Here is a 22,120-nt window from a genome sequence, read left to right as displayed (position 1 = left end):
TTTTTTAAAATTGCATTTAAAATGTAACTATGTTTACTTTAGCACGTTGACTTGACTGAGATGACTGAACCATGGGTCCAGGGGATTACGGAATCTAAGAAGCAAGGAGCTGACAGACCAAAGAGGGGAAAAATCTCCCCAAAGCAGAAAAATGATCTCCACAGAAGTCATTTTGTGATTTTTTTTTTTTTAAATGACCTCTATGACTTGTGAGGTAGTGGAAGAGGAAAAGTAAAAATGATGAATTGCTAATCATGCCAAGAGACCCCTTTTCCCTTTCCTGACGATGTTTCCTCAACATGAGTGGTAGTTTCCTTAGGCCGGCCAATGACAGAATGCTGATTTACTCATAAGCTACGCGTGTCTGTATTTGGGGATTTAACATGCCTTAAGCCTAGTCTCCTCTACAACATAATTTCTGATAAATACAGGAACGGCAGACCTTTATAAATTGATGCAGAAAATTCTATTCTCAGTGCTACATAATAATGACTGCTTCTTTAAGGACGAGAAACAAACAATAGTGGCTGCCAGCCGTCCTTAAATTATTCACCAAAAAAATACTTTGAATTTACCTTTTTGTGCCACACAAGTAAGATAAAATCAAATGAGTAGCTGTCCTTTTTCTCATTAGAATGAAATGTTTCATTTATGTTTGCATTATCTCTTAATCCTTTGGCAAAGTGCTCAAGGTGGTCTCATCCCAGTTATTTCCGACTTGATTATGTTTCTTTATATTTTACATATTCTGGGAGAATTAATGTTCATGAGGCACAATTCTGGTCCTTTCACTCTTCTGCACAGAAACGCCATTTTTTACTGAATTAAATCCTATCACTCTACCCTGGCGTTCATGATACTAGAAACCCCATGAGAGAATCCCGGCTTATCTCTCCACACTCTATTACTACCGTTATTCGTCCCTATATTCATCCCTCCACTCAATTTAAAAAAGTTTTTGATTTCCAAAATTGAGTCTTTCAGAATCCTTCCTATGTTGAAGCTGTTCATTCCACCTAGCTATCCCCCGACATCCAACCCTGTCATGACAAAAATCTGTCTAAAATTCCACAAGAATAACACCTACTACACAAAAACTTTCCTTACACTACCTCCACTGCATCAACGATTACCCCTCATCATTTTCTTTGATTAAAAAAATAATTTATGTTTCAGTAAACAAAAACTTTAGTTCTCGATCTTTTTTAAATAACTTTTCCCTTTATATTCCCTTTATATTCCCCGGCCTGACAATTACTGCTGATTTGCTGTGAGCTTGTATGGCACAACGCTGACAACCCTCAGTGTACTCACCGAATGCACTATTCAAAACTAGAGAGGCATTTTAAATGTTAGGAATCAATTTAAAAAGCTCACCAGAGTTCCAAGCCTACCTCTGGGATACTGAACTTTAATAATCAATAGTCTCTTTCTTCAAAGCCACCAGAAATGCACTAACTGACACCAATGCCCAAGTTCCATTCATGGATGAAGCTAGGAGGAATCGAACTGGGCAAGCTTTCCCACCACTTCCCTCCTAAGCAACATGAGCAGTCCACTCCTAAGTTGATAAATATAAATTAAAGACTAAAAATAGTCATATATGGTTACAAAATGTAGTAGCTAAAATAGAGCAGCACCAGGCAAACTAAAAGCAGTGCTTAAATCTCACATCTACACAAATATATGCAATTGACTAAACATTACCCGGATTTTTGAGGGAAAAAATTTTTGTACCAATAAGCTTTAACTGTTTTTTCTGACCTCAACAACACTTAGATAAGAGCAGAAGCCCAAAGATACACAGTATTAGTACTGACTCTGTAATTAGTAATGGGTCTTTCTTACCCAAAACTAATTTCTTTAAGGTTTTGGAACTGTGGGTTCTGCTAATTTGATATACTTAGCCAATAGGACAATTAAATTACCTGTTGAATGAGTGAGCGAGCCTCTTCAGAGACACATTCTGGCATGTTCAAAGTAGTGTGAGTATTTATTCCTGCTGGATGGCACTCAACCAGAGTCTGAAACAATCAACCAGGTACACTTCTTATCTCAAATAACATCATATTCAGTTCTATCACAGGACTTATGAACAGCGAGTACAGAGAGCTCAACAACCATCTTAACCAGAGGTGTCATAATCAGACAGTACCACCTAAGCAGGGCTTAGGACAAGGGCTCTGAGCCTATGGAATGAAGGCAATCAGCGAAATCACATCATAAGCTCATGCTACTAGACCTTTTCCCTTACAAAGAAAATGTCTCATAACAGGAAAGCTAACATTATACATGAAAACTAAAAAGGGACTTGATATCTCTAAAATTTTGTAATGTTATTAAAAATCTTCAAAGATGAGAATTTGTTAATAATAATACTTCATATATGTATTGTACTTTCTGGTTTAAATGTATGTATAGGTGACTTGTGAATTCCACAGCAATCTTGGGAGTTCAGTATTACTGATATTTAAGGCAGAAGACTACTTACAAAAGTCTGACTGCTCGTCTCCTCTATTTTCTTCCCAGGAGACAATCTGCGCAACACTGTATTAAAGTCTATTAGCCTCAAACATCTTACTTAAAAGTTATTGATCAGAGAGCATAAATTCTGTCCTTAAGCTAGAACGGATACAAAAATTTCACAGTTTGAGAAAAAAGATGTTACTTTTAATATCTACATTAATTTTCTAAAATGAGAATTCCCTCCTGACTCCAGAAGGGATGTTTAAAACATCCAGAGAATTCTAACACACCCTGACTTGAGCCTTACAAATTTAAGTCTGTAAAACTGAATCATAGAAAATGAAGAGAAAAATGCCTTATATCTTACTGTGCACTAACATTATGACATATCAGAATTTTACCACCAATTTATTCAGTGTAATACAATTCTATTTTTCCTTTAAATCTGGAATTTAAAGGAAATAAACTGACTCTAAAAATATATAATCTCAAAAGTTTCTTTACCTAGTCTCTGATTTAAAAACTAAAGGCAAAGGCTAAATGTTCTCAATTTGAAATCAAGGTAGCATCTGGGTAAACTCATTAAATGCCCAGGTCACTGCTTACCTTGCCAGTGAGCAGCTCAAAGAGGACAGCACCCAAACTCCACCAATCACAGGCTTCGGTTTCTTCAGTGATTGCTCCAACCTCTACACACACCAAAAAAGGCTGATATTAAAATTCCAAAGGTCAATTAAACTTTCAAAATTAACATGTATTAGCAAGGTGACCTTTTTAATGCTGAGAGAGCATATACTAAATACCACTGGGCTTTCAAAATTCCTGAAAGTTACTTATCCCTTTGGTCACCTACTGTGGCTGCATTTTTTTTTTTTTTTGACGCAGTCATATATTAAAGTGAAACATTTGTTCTTTAGTTGATAGAGGGACACCTTCAAGATGGTATACTTAAGTTACACGAATCTACTAGATCAGCATTTTGCTTAATTTTTCAAATTTGAGAAAGTATAGCCAGCCCTACCTCAGAGGTCACGTTTTGTTTTAGAAATAAAGACCCTAGGTTCAGAAGGAACTGCAAAAATCATTTACACCAGTATTAATTATCCTTTTACAGATTAGAAACCAGAGAGGTGAAATGCCTTGCCCAATGTCATACAGCAAATGAGTAACAGAACTAAAACCTAGTTTATGGTATCATCTCTCCCCTACATAATCAACGGTTTTCAACTAAAAGAGGAGCATGTGAAATGCAAATTTACCCATTCTGTTATTTAGAAGTCCAGAATGATATGTTGTTTTAAGCCAGGACTGAAATTCCTGGCTAAGATAAGGGCTTTTAGAATATCGACAAATTACGATTTTATCTGTTATCTGTTATCCATATCTCTCAACAGCACAAGTTCCTGAAGAGTGAGAGTTTTCAGGTTTCATCTTTCAGTTTTCTCCACAAATCAGCAAAAACTCATTTCACCATTTCTGAGGCTTTTAGCCCTTAAGTCATGTTGGCTATATTCTTTCTTGTCCTTTCCTAAGGACATTCAGTTAGTAATTAAGCTTTGTCAATATCTGCCCTTTCATTTCCATTTGACTGACAAAATACATGTATTAGCTGTCTGCTGGTAGCCCACACCTCATAACAAAGTTCCAAAGGTCTTAAGCGGTTAGGTTAGAATTTGGAAAGTAGTAACTGGAAGTGGTGCTCAGGTGCCCAGCCTTTTAACCAGTACTTAGTAAAGATACATGTAAAACTACAAAACTCATAAAACAGCATAAGCTTTAAGTCTTGAAGAAAAGGTCCTATGGACCAGAGAAAGAAAAAAAAGCCATTCATATGCAAAATGCTGAAATTACTCCATTTCTGCAACCTCCTTCCATATCCCGGCACCCAACCGCTTCCTCTGGGTTGTATATGAGGTAGCTAAAACTACGCCCCTTCACACTAGCCCCTTCCCAGTCTTTCCTCTCCCTACTGAGTGAGTGTCCCTCCAGATCACAAGCCCATTCTCTAACTAGCTGCTCTCAGCTAGGTGGCAAAACGAAAACACAGATATTTAACTCAGACTATTGTGTAAATGACCAAAAGTTTTCTAATCCTTCTAGAGCCATTTGCACTTATAAAACAGCAGCTGGTTTCAAAAACTGAGAACTACCTAGAGATTTAATTATACAAAATATGGCACATCTGTATGATACACTACTATTATATAAGCATTTAAAATGATGTAGTCATTTGAGGTGTAAGTATATAAGTCAATGTCTGGATATATTAAATTTTAAAAAAACAAGCTATAAAACAATAGAATTCTAATTTTACGAGTATGTATTTTTTTTAAAGGCTGGTGAGAAAACATGACAAAATGTTTAAGCGATTTGCCTCGGGATTGGTGAGGTTTTTATTTTCATTCCTATACTTATTAACCTACATGAATCTCTAAGTGGTACAATTTTAAATATATAACAAGATGATATGAAAACATTCAGGCTTGTTGGAGCGGGGAAGACGAAGGCACTTAGGCTGGGCCTGCCTGAGTGCTCACCTACATGGCTTCCTACGACTTCAATGTATACATGACAGAAAGACTGACAAGGGACCAGGAGTCTGGGCTAGGAGCCTTAGGAAATTCACTTAATCTCACTTATCATATGAGGGTTAGATGTGAGGGCCTCTGGGTTAAATTCAGCTCTAAGTTCCATAATTTTGACACCCAAGGATTTCCTAAAATAGTGATTCTCGTGAAGAACCATTCCTTGGGGGCTCTCAAAGTACTGATTTAAATACACTGCCCCCACCCTATTCCCAACCTCCCCACTCTTCATAAGCGTGCTCTGAAAACTTCAGAAAAGGTGTCTGTTCTTAGAAACTTTAGAAAAGTAAATTTACCATAGTCCTGTCATCAAATACAACCTTTTGCATATTTCCGTCATCTAAAGTAGGCAATATATCATTTTCCTGTTCAAAATTCTGAAATGGCTGCTCCTTGACCATTAAATAACATTCAAATGTCTTGCTTAATCAGGTACATATATAATCAGGCCTCCACAATGAGGTCTCAACCTAACAGACTCACTCAACCAACACACATAAGCAGCACAAACTAGGCACTAGGCTGTACTCCAGAGAAGTCCATGCACTGGCCGCACTGCTAAATAATGTGAAACTAAAATCAGTTTCCCCACTACCATAGTTTTATCTTTTAACATAATTTTGGTCAAGTATTTAAGTTATTCCATTTTCTTTAATCGTGCAGCAAAGAGTAATATAATTCTTATTTTTATAATAAAGGTGCTATGTGTTCACAAGTCAAGACCCAAAATGACTGATCAGCCATCTGTTCTGAATATGCCACCAACAAGTCTCGCTCTCCGTGCATGATCTGTTGTTCTGTTCATAGTAGGTACACACTGCAATAATGGTTAAGTGCAACAATAAAATAGCAGCTAACATTTACTGACTGCTTACTATATGTAAGGAACCGTGTCTAACATTTTACATGAGTTATTTAAAATCTCCAAGCAACTTTATGGAGAGCTTATTTAGGTAGGTGACTTTGGAAGAGAAAGAATATTGTATCTGTGTGTCTGGGAGAAAGAGGAACATCAGACCCAATCAACTCAGGAAAAGTGAAAATTAACGAGATGGATCTACAGGGTCTAACGACATGCCCTGAGGAGCACTAAACCTGAGCCATACTCTGAGACTCTGCTCAGAAAGGTTTCCTGTTAGAATTGAGCGAAGGGCCACTAAGTCTACAAGATGTAATCAATGGCTAATATAATTTATACAGGCTCCTTTTAAATTCAGCAAAAAGGCCCAAAGTGCCACTACCCCTGTAGCCTAGACATCAAAAGCGACATGGTACGCCTGTTTCCCATATCACTTCTGAGGCTGTGTACTGGGGATGAAATGTGTCACTCTGTGTCATGAGGGGTGGGGGGAGGTCCTTAAAACTACCAGATAAGCACAGTACATCTTCCTGAGGATAAAGATTTTTATATGTATGGGAGGGGGTGGAATATTGTTTTACTATGAAAAGAAACACAGATCTATTATGAAACAGAATGTAACATTTGCATTGATTTGCAAGATAAAAAGACTTCAAAGGAACTTCAGGATCATATTTCACTAATCCCCTGGGGTACCTGTTTCATATCACCTCTACAGTCAGAAGTACTTGGCTAGAAAAGTTTGAGAGGAAATTCATGAGACTGACAAGCTATATTCCTTTATTGGTTTTATGCTGCTTTGAAATCCCTCACAATTTTCTGTCAGAGTCCTTAACAGGTAGATAATGACCACCATACTGCTTCAAATATGGGCTGTCACAGTGTCTAGTGAGCTACAATCTGAATTATTAATATTATATTATGTTGATATTATATAATATTAATATAACATTATTACAAACTAACTCCAATTCTTAGATTAAAATTGTAAAGACATGCCCTGAAATTGCATTGTCAAAAAGAAGCCTGAGGTTGTGTGGCTGTCAAACCACTGTTCTGAAGCTGCTGTACTTGGAAAATCTATACAAAAAATTTAAGCGTAAACCAAGAGTACCGGTTTACATATAAAGCTACATGATAGCTACTACAAACACCAGGTGAACTGTCAGGTGTATGTGTCTAACTTCAAAAGTAGAGAATATAAAGAAATACCAAACAAATTTTTTAAACAAATTTTAAAAATATAACATGGTGAAGCTGGGAAATCCCTTTAAACTCCTACCTTGAATTTTTTTAATCTCTGAAAAACGCAGAAACACATTTTAAAAGATAAATTTTACCAATGTTTTGTCAATTTTTGAAATATTTTTCCTGTAAACCCCAACATGTGAATAAGGTTCTGTGCATGCCCCTCCCACCCTACATTCTATATTTGCAATTTCCAGGATGAAGCGACAGTCTCCTCAGTCTCCACGAGTGCAGCGGGACTACAGGCATTTAGCGAAGTGACTGGGGAAAAGCTATTCCCTAGAAAGACAAACAAATTCTCAGATTCTTCCCACAAAAACTCGAAAAGAGATGGTAATAGCGAAGAATCCTGGATTTTTATCTTTGAGTCAAAGAAATGTATTGACAGGGCTCTAGCTACGTTATTACTGTTTGAGCCTGGCTGAGTATCACGAAGCTTCTGCGAAAACGAGGACAGCCAGACCTCTAACATTCTTTCTACCTGTAATTTTATGATCCTGAAAGTGTTTTCAAAAGCACTCATGAGCCTTTCTCATAACTTCTTTTCCCTCCATTAACCTAAGATGCCCAAAGAGTGGGATTAGGCTAAAATGAGCCAGCGCTCCTCACTCTTCCCTTTCCTCCTTTCCAGACACAGCCACTCTTCCCTTTCCCTGAGAGGCCCGGTGGCAAGCGAAATGAATCAGTGTCATCAAAACTAACCATTAGCATCTTTTAATGTCATGGAGACACAGAATCAGCTCCAGATTAGAATTCAAATCATCAGAATTTTTTAAGGACACCAAACGTGTGAGAACAGTTTAGCAAAATTCTACACGTCTATCTTTAGCACTATCGATTCTCATATTCTAGTACAATACACAGTCTTCTTGATTCATACTAATGAATGAAACTATTTTATTTCACATGTGAATAAACAAGTTTGCATAAAACAATAAAGATACCACAACATAAAATGTGTTTTGCCTTAGTCTTACTCATGTTTAACACCTCAGAGAACTCTTCAATAAGCCAGGTTATTTTTCAGAAAAATAATGCTGCCTTGGTAACCTATATTGTCAAAGGGTTTACTAAAACACAGAATAAGAGAGTTTTATAGTCCTTATGATAATCAGAGTTTACCAAGTCTCCCTCTTATAGCCAAAAATAATGTTAACCTGACCACAAAACTGTAACCATAATGAGCCTTGCTCCTGAAAAGTAAAGGAACATGAAAACAGAAAGCTTGGACTCAGGGAACCGCGAAACGTCTGTATCTGTATGAGAAGTGAAGGGAAAGAAGCCAAGTACTCACTCAGACTCTGGGAAGTCTGAAAGACACCGGAGAGACCACGTGATCCCAGCATCACGGAAACCATGACAGCTACTATCTATAGTCCCTGTCTTTTTGGACTATACAATTTAAACCACTCAGATCTGTCAAACACACGGCTCAAAATTAACCAAAGACAATGCTAAAACTATGCTGGAAATGATAAAGAAAAATGGAAAAAGCTAGAAAATGTGTCTCAAACTCAAGCTTTAAATGAAGATCAACCTTCCAACTAAGATATAAAGATGAATCATCTTGCATTTCAAGTAGCCGTGGTGCCCTCAACATCCCAAATTCAGAATTCATTCCTCTTTAAAAGACATTACTACCACGAGGCTTGATAAACAAGGGAATCTCATATTCCAGTTTACTTCCTGATGGATTTATTGAGGCACACCTTCAAACTGGTGACATGACTGGTTTTTCCACTAAGGCAGACACACAGATCATCTCATCTTTCCACATACCTCTACTAACACTAATAATACAGTTACTCACACCCATTCCAAAAATCTCCAGAGACAATTCCATAGCGTCCTCTTGGTAGCAGTGTGTTCTGTTGTTGCTATCTTCCTCCCAGGGTATGCTAGGAAATATATTAAGTTCAGATTTTTCTGAGACAAGAATTTCACATATGAATTCTATTTTAATTGAGAACAAGTATTTAAATTTTTTTTCTAAACTGTTCTCCTTAACTACACCTTTTTTTAAATGAAATTGTAGAAGCCTCATTTCTTTCACTCTCAAAGTTATAGTAACTGTGGGAACTGTTATTAAGAGGTTATATAAAACTCAATGAAAAGCAGCAACTGTTGCAAATAAGTGTTCATGTAATAGTCAAACCAACATTTCGATTCTGGAAGAATCTGTCACATAAATGACATAGCACTTTATCCAACTATCAGAATGATAGAACAATTTTAAAGGCACATAAAATAATAAGTATATTTTAGTGAGGGAGGGTAAATATCTTTTTCTAATGCCACAGGATTTTTTCCCCCAAAATATTGTTTAAAAATTAACTTTAAATATCTGACCTTAAGAATTCCAACTCTTTCTTTTGGAAAAGAAACATAACTAACAAAAGTATATTAGCTTTTGGAATAAAAGAGAAATCTTCAGTGAATAAGAGGATATAAAAATTAAGTTACATTCTTATAAACTTTAAAATTAAATACCATGTATACTTTTATAGGGTCAGAAAAAAAAAAGCTAGAGTGAATTTTCCATGAAGTGTGTAAGTATTCAATAAGATTGCAAACGCTGTTATAAATGATCAAAAATTTGTTAACTTTCCTCCAAGTGAGCCAGACTTCATTAATGGCCTTATGTAGGAGTAGAGAAAGGTTAAAAAAATAATAATAAAAAACCTGATCTGTCATCAGTGACATACTTGGACCAAGGAAAAGAACATCTTTCTTCTGCAATGAGCACCCACGCCAGCTAGAGCGTGGAAACATTATTCCCGTGCTCCTCCAGTCTTTCCTACAGCATCTGCTGCTAATTGAAAGGGACTAGGATTACAAAATTCTAGTCAATTTCTCTCACCAGCTCTTGCTGTGTATAAAGATTTTCTATGCAGGGGCTGAGCATTAGTCTTCCACTACAGCTGATGACTAAAGAGCAAAGAAAAAGAAACACAGAAGAAAGAAATTTTTTTGTATCCAACAAAATACAGAACCAAACTGCAAGAAAAGGGACAGCTAAGCCTATCTTTTGTTAGCCTAGTAAATCACCATTCTTAAATACAACTATTCACCTTTAAAAGCCTATTAATGTCCTAATTAACCAGTGGTATATGTCTTCTGTTTGGGTACTCTCCTTTTTAATATAAATCTTCAAAAGTAACTGTCGGTGTTATACCAATTATGTCTTTTATTTCTAGCTCCTAGACACAGTGCCTGGGACACAGGAAGCACTTAACAAACGCTTGTTGAATAAATATATCAATCTTGTGTTTGGTAGCACTGTTCATTCAAGGCATTCAAAGCACCTACAAAGCCCTCATCACATTCATTTTCTTTAAGTCCCATTAGTATAGAGATCTACATCAAGTCCTTTTGCACTTTTACACATGGTAAGCTACAAAGTTTCAAATGTTATCTAAAGCATACTCTGGCTGCTAGATGAAATGCAGGGTGAGAATGGAGGCCGGTCAGCTGATGACTGCAGTGGTCCAGGCAAGAGATGATGTTAGTTTGAAGTGGGGTACTAGAGGGACACCTTCCAGTGCTCCCCTCTGCAGGTCACAGGGACCACTACAGTTTGTTCTGGCACGAAAGGCATTTGGCAAGGAAAAAATGCTGAAAAGCCCTGAAAGCAGGAAGGAGACAGGATTGGGAGATAACTCAAGGTTTCTCCTGCTCCTTTTCAAAGAAATCCAGGCACACAATTACATCAAATGTGCTACAAATGTGTAAGCTGGTTTATCTGGATGCTGCTCTGGTAACATAATTAGTATCAGAAATTGTGTTTAAATGTTATCAAAATCAAATTCATTTAAGTATACTATAGAACAACTATACTACCTAGTTTTCCCTCAAGGTATTATTTCAGATATAGAGACATATTTTTACAGTTTCCGCAAAGAGTAGACAAAATGTTTCAACTGAAAGTAAAACTAAAAGCCATATCAACTATGAGAATAAAATTTCATTTTAACTGCAGGTTTGGATTGTTCCTCTTATACCTATAACCTAAATTATCAAAGTTTAAAAGTTTAAAGTTTAAAATAATCTGAAAGTGTTTAGATAAACTGTGTATTTAAAATGAAGTCATTCAGAGAGAAATATACTTGCCTAAGGTCTCACAACGTCTCCGTGCAGATCTTAATTCTTAGGGGGAGAGAATAACTAGAGCTTGGAGTGTGCATTTCCTGGCCCAGGCTTTCAAATGGGCATTTTGCTCCTTTTTTAAAAGACAATGTTGGCTGCCCAATTAGCACTTCTACATTCCATAAAGCCCCCCAACACTGTACTCAATTGATTATTCAAATGCCGTATTTGTCCAGGAAGGTCTGCAAATTGTGTAAAAGTTGTCAGTATCACTTACTCCAGTTTGTTAGAGCATTATCCAGAGAAGGCCAAGGACAGAGGCCAGCACCCTGCAGAGAGGAGAGCCCACAGCAGCTGGGCTCTGCTCTTCTCCTCAGCGCCACAGGCAATGGGAGAGGTGCGCTGCTCCACCTTTCACAAGCGTGCTTTCTTGGCTCATCCCAGTTTTTTTTTTGACACCATCACATTCATTCAGCTGGTTTTCAGGTAATTTAATTACCTGAAACCCCAGGCTTGTTGTATTTATTATACATGGGGACTTAGACGTAAGTACACCACCACGGTCAGCTAACTTGGGCTAGGCTTACAAAATACCAAATGCTGCTTTTCTCCCACGACCCATCTCTACATTTCTTTTTGTCATGGTGACCTGGCAATCATGTTCTGAGCTTTCCTGCAACTATCTGCACAACTTTAGTCAAAACTCCTTGATTTAACTTGACTCAGCATTCCAGAGCCAAGAATTACTTGTTCAAGGGAGTTTATAGGTATCATTACTATACTGTTTTCTTGTGAGATAAAATAAGAAACAGATAGCTACCATATGACTTCTGGTTGACTGATTATAATTCTCAGCTCTATTCAGTCTTGCTCACTCTCTCGCCATGCACTTCTAGTACCAAAACCAACAGCGTGCTCCATTTTCCATTGATCACATCGCAACAACTCTATTCTGAATAGCCATTGGGTGTCACAGCCATTAAACCCAACCAAAACCATTAAAGTGGATTGACGAGAAAAAGGCTAATTGAAAACTGTAAAACTGGCAGACACAGTGCGCATGCATGTTCCATGACAAGATTTTACATGGTATAGAAACTGATGATTTGGTCATCAAACTAGCTAGCCAATAGTGTTTTGCATAATGTTTAACTCAACACTGCATCTTCTTAGTTAAATATTGGAAGAGATAGTTCACTTTCTTCTTTATAATATGGTAGTGAGAACAATTAACTGAAGAGTTGCCAAAATATCAATTTAAACTTGAAAATTAAGAAGCATTACATGCAGCTATCACTTAAAACTACAAGTATCTAGTCTGCTGTTCCCCTTCTAAAAAAAATGTTTAAAACCATAAAGAAAAGAGTCTAGAGTAAATGAGAAATGAAAATTAACTTCCTTTTAATAATTTAAAGCTTGAGGTAAATCTCACACTCTCCAATATCAGGTAGCATTATGAAATACACAAAGACAATGTTTTCATACGAAAGAGGTGAAATACAGTATCAATTTTTTCACTACTTCTCACAGCTGAAGAATTTTTTCTCTTGAGAGGGCTAATGTGTTACTCACTGAGGTGCCAAATAACAGAAACTGAATGCTTTGCTATTTCTCGGTCTCATTCCCATCACTACAGAAAATCACATTTTGGCCTGATGACGGGTATGATTTTAGAATAGGTATGTTTCAATATGGAACGACCGTAATGCAGAGATGAAAGTGACTGGCCCGTCACCTGTATTATGTGCAGGTTCTAGGATACATCATACCTAAGGATGGACCCCGAGGTTCCAGACCCTCGAGCCTATATACAGCAATCCCTTAATTTTCGCTCCGTCAGAAGGGCCTTGCCTAGACAAGGGAAGACCTGATGTGGCCCTATACTTAGGGCACAAGCCTCTTCAATCACAGGGACTATACCAGACAATTCCCCTCAATGTAAGATTTTCACTCTTCTATCATAAACTTGAAAAGTTACTGGTTCTCTCTTGAAGATGTAGATCGTTTTTGTGACAATAGCGACTGAAGGCAAAAGATTAAAAGTACTTGCTAATCATTCAAAGAAAACATTAAAACATTTACTATGTACAAGAGCGTTACTGCTGAAGTTTTGCTTAAGGGTAAATCAAACAAAAGAGTTACTGTTTGAAACATAATGTTTAAATATTAACCACAAATATTTTACTCTTTTAAAATTATTTCTAAAGCTCCTCTTGCCTTTTTCTTCTTGCTCCTTTAGGCAGAAAAATATATATATAAAGACTACACCAGGGATATAGCCATATTTCCTGGTTATGTCATTATTATTTCAAAATATACGTCTGTATTTGTTTGCTTTCTCTATCAACTTTGCATTCCTAAAATTAGATTCCTTGTGCTTGATAAAGTTACCCAGGAACCCAAAATTCTCAGACCTAAATGATTCTTCTTTAAACAATTCTGTTTGCTGAAAATCTTGATATTCGAACTTCACCTTACTCAAAAGCTGTCTTGGTTTTTTTCCTCTAAATAAAAATTTTTTCCATAAAGCCCTCATTTCTACATTATATACTTTGTGTACAAACTCTCTAAGTGAGTAAAAATAGATACTTAGAAAGTCCTCCAAGTAAAATAATCCTTTTAACCCTAGACAAGAAATCAATATTTATACTTGGGAGAAAATTCTTGCCTTCATAAGATGAACTTGAATTTTGACTAATTTGTATAAAATTTTGTCTAATGATGATCTGACATCTGTGATCTTTTTTATACTCAACAAATCTATTTTACTACTGACAAATTAAGGACTAACCAGTCTTAAATAACTTGCACAAGGTCGTGCTGAGTTAATGACTGATATGGGACAAATACAGAGGTTTGGTAATTTTCAATTCCATCTCAGTATTCTAAATTTTAAAATTATGACGACTTCATGGTATTTTAAACCACCCGCGGTCTGAGTCCTATATCTAATTATCAAATACATCACTATTACACAGAGCATCATGCTTAAAAAATAACAAATTGTGTGTAAAACATGTTTATGGAAAAGGGCAGGAGAGACTACTCTCGAAAAATATATTCATGAACTATGTGATAAAGTCAGGCTAGAAGAGCAAAGGATGGTAGTAAATAAATCTCATGCTCTCAAATGGAATTTTACAGAGAGTTTTCAGCATGACTTTTCTATGTTTCACTTCGCCCGTCAGCTGTGAGCCGTTTCCAAGTGTGAAACTGCCTAAGAGAAGAAGCAAAGCTGTCATTTGACATGTGGGAGCGTGGAGATTGGGCTGCAGTAAAGAGCATTTCGGACTTCTTCAATTTACACACATATTCACCTATATATTTTCAGGTCTGAAAAGTATTCAGTGAGAAATAGCAATGTAAATTTCAAGCATTTATAAAGGCTTACAATGGGGTGGAAAATAAAGGTGAAGGACACGCATTGACAGGATACCATCTCGACTTCTTAAGACTAGTCAGGGAAACTTAACTGATGATATCTGCATAATAACTAACACATAAACAATTGTACTTGTCTTAGGTTGCATATTAAACTTTTAAATACAGTCTTCTGTATTTTATATGCCTAATATTATCAGTTCTATTTTCTGGCTGCTTTTCTGAGTAGACTGCTAAAAAAATACTGATATAATAAAAACTACTTTGACATTTTAGTTTTCCTTGACAGTGCTATAAACAAAATTTTATTCTATATTATGATAAATAGTTCCGATGATAAAACACATAAAATCCTTTTAGTGCGTGTGCCTGTGTACACAAATAGAAATAAAATCAGAGTAACTACAAGGAAGTCCTCTGGAGAAGAACAACAAATTTACTCCTGTTTTTGTTCTATAATCACAATAAAAAAAAATAAGAGAATCTGTCTAAAAGTCTCCTAATATGGAAACTAGACTCTGTTATACATTATATCGTCATGCTACACGATCTATTCCTACTTTAGGGACTATTTCTTTGCTCTTTCTCTTCCTGAACTCCGTTCTATATCTCTGGTATGAAAGGAACCCATTTACCATGAACGATGTTTATTTAAAATAAAACCTTTCTAGAGAATTGTCCTAGATAATCCAAGGATACAAAGTGAACCTAAAAGGAATGGCTTCTACTTTGAAAACAGGGCTGGGTTTGATCAGTGAATTCGTATTCTCAAGACCCTCTTGATGGGCCTGCAGCTGCAGCCATTTATTTGCTGGCTTTTTCACAGATGTAGACAGAGAACGCTCCATGGTTTTTGTCTTTTTGTTGTTGGATTTATTTTCTTTAATATAAGAAAGTGGCAATTTGTTTTTAAAGTTCTTCGTTTTATAATAGAAACTTGTGACTATTGGACATCCTTGCTGAAATGACTATGACTTTTTAAAATCTAAGATTGTAAAGTTGAGAGAAACTATACTTAAATAACAGAAGGTGATCATTTGCATTTCAAAATTTATCTATCTTGCTTTTCCCCTCAATTAGACCAAAACATGTTGATTCACAGGTTTCTGTGTGTGTGTTTTTTTCTTTTTTAAACTTATTTATAGAGCAGAATAATGGCCCCCCTGCTAGTTTGGCATTTGCTCAAGTTTCTGTCCATGTATCGAATCTGTTACTGGAAATTTTTCTCAAAATATAAAGGCACATCATCCACAAGATAAAAAGATACATTGCTGATACTATAAAGCACAGGGCAGGTGGATAATGTTTTTAGGACAAATATGTGATAAGGATTCCCAGGAGGGTAGAGTGGTAGGGGTAGAGGTTGCACGCTGTTTAAACAGAAGTGAATCGCTCTCATCATAACCTTGTGACAACTTTACTTTCTAACTAAACATCAGATGCTTAACATGCTTTAGACTTACTTGGGCAATAATTCTAAAGTTAGAGTTGGGAAATGGGAGGGCAAGAGGGGAGGAGAAATACTTCAACACTCAGTGTTTCTTAGGTCAAAAGAAGACTAAGTACTCTATGTCTCCATGTAGTCACTGATTTGTGATTTTTAGGCATTGAAATATTAGTATATTATCATTACTCCCACTCCCTTGAGAGGAGGAGGAAGGCCTACTTGTAGTTTTTATCAGCAGCATTGCTGCTGTTCAATTATGGGACGAACAGTAATTTACAAATTTTTGCTCTAATTCTCCTTGCATTATAAGGGGCAAGAGTACACAGACTTAACTGAGTTCTGTAACTCTTTAGTTTTAAGATCATCTAAATTAGAACACTTGCATTACTTTCCAATTAAGGCCATTACTGGTTTTCCTTTATCCTGGTGATAAAAAAAAAAATTAATAGGCCCAAAGAATGAAGAGAATTTCCACATTGTTCAATGCATGCCATAATACTAGCATACTTCTGCAACTCACAAACCTTGAGAGTATAATTTTTTTATGCAAATAATTAAAACAAAGCCTTTCTTCAGACTACAGCCTTTTTCAAACGTTAGTGAAGGACAACCTGGAAGATGACAGCAAAAATCCATTAATGGTAGGCTGCCACCTGCTGGTAACTGATGAGAATTGTGATTTCTGGGAAAAGGCGTAAAAATTAGAACTTGGAAACTGATCTGGATTAAATTCAGTATTTCAGTACACAAAATTGAAAGTATATATCTATTAATGAATGTAGTATGGTTTCGTTCCACATATATCAAAACTCTCAGGAGGTCAACATGCTATGTAATATTAAACATGACAGTACTTTGAAGAAAAATCTGCTAGAATACCAAAATACAATCCTACAGATAGTTTTCAACAAAAAGTAACAATACTCATAGGAAATAATAAGTTATAAACATTGAAGAAGCCCTGCAAATATTTGGTTTTGATGTGAGGTTGATACTGCACTTGACTTCAGGATTTCACAGGATTTGACTTAAAAAAACTTCCCATATTTAATTTTGATTCTAAAACCTCCAAATTCATTGTAATTAACACATATATTTTTGTATACTGGTACCTAAAATGTTATTTTTTATCAAATTAGAAAAGGGAGAATCTGTTTTACCCGAAAAACAAAAAAACAAAACAAAACAAAACCAGATAACCATAATAAAGTGATTTCACTATGAAAATTTTTTTTGTTATCCCATTAACTAAATCACACTAATAAGGTTTCAAAAAACAGCATTAAATATCATCTATTTGAGAAAAACCAAAAATGTAGGCATGCTCTATTGTCCCTGAAAAGACATAAAAACAAACAGCCCTAATTTAGGGGAAGAACAGGAAAGAAAGAGAACAACAGTAAGAAGAAAATCCAAATCACTGTTTTCAGGAAATAGTTTTAGGATATTTGCTTTGCAGGTTGAAAAAACTTCGCGATTCCCCAATAGAGAAATTATTCTTAACAATGAAGGCTGTAACTAAAACAATATAGCTCTTTCAATCCTAATTATAATCATTTCCCATTATGCAGGGAAACAATGTTAGCATCAATAATACACTGGTTTGCTAGTAAGCATTAAATACTGTATTAATCAACAACTAAGCAGATCATGTCAATATAATCAGCTTGAACCTCCTTTGAAAGCCAGTGGGGTGACAAGTGAAGAAACTTTGGCCATCCAATGAGGCTGACTGCCAGGCAAAAGGTGAACAAACTTTGGATTCAAATATAGCCCTATCTGCACTGATGACAGAAAGAAACTAACTCAAACCCAATTCACATGCTTAGGCGATCTGTAATTATCAACAAAAGAAATGTTTCTAATTTTTAAAAAATAAAAATACAGTAAGAGCAAGAGAAACCTATTGTGTCAAATATTTGGCTAACTAGGCCATTTCTGAATAAGAAGAACAGGCTTCTTCAAATTTCTCAAATATAGAAAGGCTTTAAAATCTGCTCTAAAATGCCAGCTTGGCTCATCACTGAAGTCACAAATTTGTTTGTTTTTTTTTTAATTCTCCATTTTACCCACCTTTATAGCCTTAGGAATTTCGCCCTTTTAGCCAACTACTTCTCACATCTTAATAAAAATCATCCATTTAAAGAGGTTCAGGGTAAACACTAAGTTAAGACATTTCTAAGAATTCACTGCCAGTCCTACACAAAGTACAAATGCATTCGTTTAACAACAAATATGTATACACACACACAGCTATGGACTATATGTAATGGTTTTATAACCCAATTTTCTTTTTTGAAAGTCAGAGATAACCAAATCCAACAAGTACATGAACTGGTAGTGAAAAATACAACTTCTATAAAGAAATGAGAGCCTCTGAACTACTTTTTTAAGTGAGATATTGTAGGAGATCGTGCTAACCTGGGGCACAGTACATTCTCTCTATGGCATCGCTGTCACAGGAATCTTCAACCTCACTCCACCTGCTAAAATACGTTAGCTGAATGTGTCCTAAAAACAAAACGACAGGAGAAATCAAAACATTTTTCTCTTCCATTTTCTGCAGAAGTGAACTGTAATTACTCCTTTTGTAGCTAAAAACAGTATCATTAAGAATAATGGCATCATTAAGTACTAGAAGCTATTACTGGGGGTGAATTTGCTGCACTGATAATGAAGCTCTAGACAGGAAATGAAGATACTAATTACAAGATAAAACGCCTACTCAGTTAATTGGAAGCAACAGCGAATAAAAAGAAATGCATTTGCAAAAGTTCCTGACCTCTATCATTCAATAAGATGTTGTTTGGGTTCAAATCGCGGCACACAATTCCCTCTCTATGTAAAGCATCAAGGGCTACCACCATTTCAGCTGCCCATCTTTGAATGCAGCCCTCTGGGATGTAAAACCTGGAGTTTAGTGCTAATTTTTTATCAAGGTCCTCAAAAATCTGATGTATTTCCTTGTCTCCTTCTAGTGCTAACCCACTCTCTCCCTTAGTCACAGAGTCTCTCCGAAATAAAATCGGTTCCTCTTCGTCCGTTTGATCTGTAAACAGCAATACTTCTTCAGTCATTAAAGTGTCTGTGTTTGCATTACATTCATTAGCATTAGCACCTGAGAGTGGCTCAGAAATAGGAAGTAAGCTTTCTTCTGTATTGTTCGCAGTTACAGCTGACTCAACCACTCCAAGTCCTTGAAAGTCAGGATCTGAGCTGTGTAACAAAGACGCGGTTCCTGAACTACTATGATCAACGGTCGATATAAATAACATCCCCAGATCCCTCTGCACATAGTGTTTCTCTGTTATACTATGAGATTTAAGCCTAGAAGGGTCACTCGATTCCTCTGAGCCTTTTTCTTCTTCAGCTTGGCACTGTTCAGTACTGAGCCTGAGACATAAAACATCAGGGGCTTCCAACAGTTTACTTTCTATTATGCCTACATTAGTCTGTGTAAACTTAGTAGGTCCCATTGCTGCACCTTCTTTTGTTGGCTCCAATTCACCAGGCAGATTTACAAGAAGATCGGGCCTTCCTTCGTCAGTACCACTGACATCATCAAAAGCAGCATCTTTAAAAGAAATAACTGGGACAGAGTCATCTGATCCCCTGCTAATGGTGTCCTGAGCTATAACCTTGCTTTCACTAATATTAAAACTCCTGGAAATATTGTCTCCATCTGAAAGAGTAAAAAATGGTTTCAAAGGTTCTGACTTTAGGCTATACATTTTTTCTCCAAAATCAAGTCCTAGGATTTCACTAGTACTATCCTTACTGTCTATCCTAAAGAATTCCATGGGGCTGTTTTTAGATCTACTGAGGGAATCTGATGTTCTTGGAGAACTAACTGCTTCCAGGTCATCGTTTCCAGGGAAGAACTTCCGCTCATAAGCTATCGGCTGTGTGCTGGGGCTGTCACTGCCAGCAGCAAGGTGGGCTGGGATGCTTTCGATAGCTTTGGTATCAGCATTATTCTTTTCAGTCTTCATGAAAGGCTCCTCATTCAATGACCCTGGTTCAATCTTTTCCTGCCCATATTCATTGCATAATGTTAAATAACTAGTAGTACATTCTTCTTCTGAACTTGAGCCAGAATCTGGCCATTTTGGAGAGCTATCTTGGCCATCATCATCTTGGTTGCTCTCATCTTGAGAGCTCTGAGTAAGACTCGTCTTCAATGGCAGAACTTTAAGCATGGTTCCACCATCACTTCCTCTGGATTCAAAGCTGCTGCTGTCCTGAGGACTAGATGTTGGCTGTTGCAGGTGAACTTTAGTAAGTGCAGATTTTTTCACTTCCTCAATGTCAAAGCTTCCTTCAGGACTTCTGTTTAGAAATTTACTGATATATGACCAGAGTTTGCCACCTGTGAACAAATATAACCAAAAACAAAAACAAATTTAAGATCCCCAAATTAATGGTTCTTTATTGAAGCCATTAGAAAAACAAAAAGTATACTAAGAATCAATCAAGAGCTAGTCAATGATACCCATTAATACATCAAGTTTGCTCTAAGACAAGAATTTTCATAAAATACCTTCTTGTTATTGCTGACTGGTGAGTACAGTTTCAAGCACATCTCCTAAATCAATTATTTTTGAAATGTCAACCTATTTCTTCCTTTGAAGGGAAATTAGTTATAACAAATACTAATATGAAATCTCACAGCTGAATTTCTACTTTAAAGTTAAAATATGATTTAGCTTTAGAAACATCTGATTATGCTCTGATTTGTTTATGTAATAATTTTTTCAAGCATGGCCCCTTGGTCAAGTGGAAATCCATAAATAAGTGCTGCTTAAAATTGTATATTTCACTGGGAAAAAAATCAACATTATTCCATTTTGAAAATGCCCCATCCAGGATTAGAGGGGAGATTTGGCATCTGGTATATAATTATGCCATTATAAATGACATATTAATAATATTTTTTCCCCATTTTCTCCCCTCCACATACATATTATGTGTGGTATGAGACCACATGTAATTGAGAAATATGAATTGGGCAGCCATTAATTCTGATTCTATATTCTGATATATATCAGAAACCTATAAAATCCAAAATCGTAAAAGTCAATTTCACAGAAATCATAGAAATCAAATACAAAATAATCCAATGCTTTATTAGCAATATTTCTTAGGTAGTTATTTCACCTAATTATTCTTTTGTTTTGTTTTAATCATTAAAAACTAAACCTCTTTTGCTAATTAGAATCTTTGAATAAATAAACTATGATAAGTATCAAAAAACCTACCAAAGCTCTGCTGCCTAGAAACAGTATCACAAGAGAAAAGTTCAATTTGATCTAAAAACCTTGACAGTAATTACAGAAGTATATTTTGAAGATGTAACTGTAGCTTCCAAAAATTAGAAATAATGTGTTAAAAACAAATCCCTCTATTAATACGAAGGCAACTTTTTCAGCACTTTTTAATTCTGTCATTAAGCATCACGCACCAATCATATGTAAAATAATAACTGACAGTCAATTACACGTGAAAGAAGGTCAATGAAAGCATCCGAAAAATCTTTCTCTACTTTGTATTTCATTTCATGTAGAGGAACTCAATAAATACAAAAAAGCACCCGATACTACGCCTAGCATAGAGTAACTGCTCAATAAAGGGTAACTGTCATATTAACCCTAGGTTACTCGTACATCTCTTCTACCAGTGATCTAGTTAACGGCCGTCTTCCATTTTGATAACAATTAGTGGTATAGAATATTGTCTTTTAATCTTCCCTCTCATTGTTTCTTAGCTTTCTGTCCTCACTAGATTATACTTAGTGTTTAATATTTTCCCATATTTAAACTAAAGTTTAATAATTCATATACGGCTTTGAACTTCCTTCTTTCAAAAAAAGAGCTGTGCATTGATTTCATCTTCTTTTAGTCTTTTGACAACAGTACTCACACTCCTTTTATCACAAATACCACTATTGTGGCATAGTAACAATAATGCCTAAACCTGAAGTTGATGCTCCTGTAAGCAAGCCAAAAAAAAAATGATGCATGTTGTTTTCAGTTCTCCTAGATGGTAACC

At 36.0% G+C, this 22,120-nt stretch overlaps 1 protein-coding gene across 17 annotated transcripts in view; it reads right to left on the bottom strand.

The window, feature by feature from the left end:
- Positions 1-22,120, bottom strand: part of RPS6KC1 (ribosomal protein S6 kinase C1) — a 230,633-nt gene that overhangs the window by 106,673 nt on the left and 101,840 nt on the right. For 15 of the 17 annotated variants that reach the window (XM_023533210.1, XM_023533214.1, XM_023533221.1 and 12 more), the window contains 4 exons: positions 18,855-20,441; positions 18,494-18,583; positions 3,073-3,155; positions 1,929-2,024 (listed from right to left, as the gene is read on the bottom strand). In XM_023533210.1, coding sequence (XP_023388978.1) covers positions 1,929-2,024; positions 3,073-3,155; positions 18,494-18,583; positions 18,855-20,441 — 1,856 coding nt within the window. Of the gene's footprint in view, positions 1-1,928; positions 2,025-3,072; positions 3,156-3,319; positions 9,057-18,493; positions 18,584-18,854; positions 20,442-22,120 lie in introns of those variants that run through there. The other 2 variants (XM_023533219.1, XM_023533220.1) reach the window with 2 other exon arrangements.

The sequence above is a fragment of the Pteropus vampyrus genome, unplaced genomic scaffold (assembly GCF_000151845.1).
Source record: "Pteropus vampyrus isolate Shadow unplaced genomic scaffold, Pvam_2.0 Scaffold98, whole genome shotgun sequence".
NCBI lineage: Eukaryota > Metazoa > Chordata > Mammalia > Chiroptera > Pteropodidae > Pteropus > Pteropus vampyrus.
Note: the sequence above shows the minus strand (reverse complement) of the source record. Positions and strands in the feature narration are given on the sequence as shown.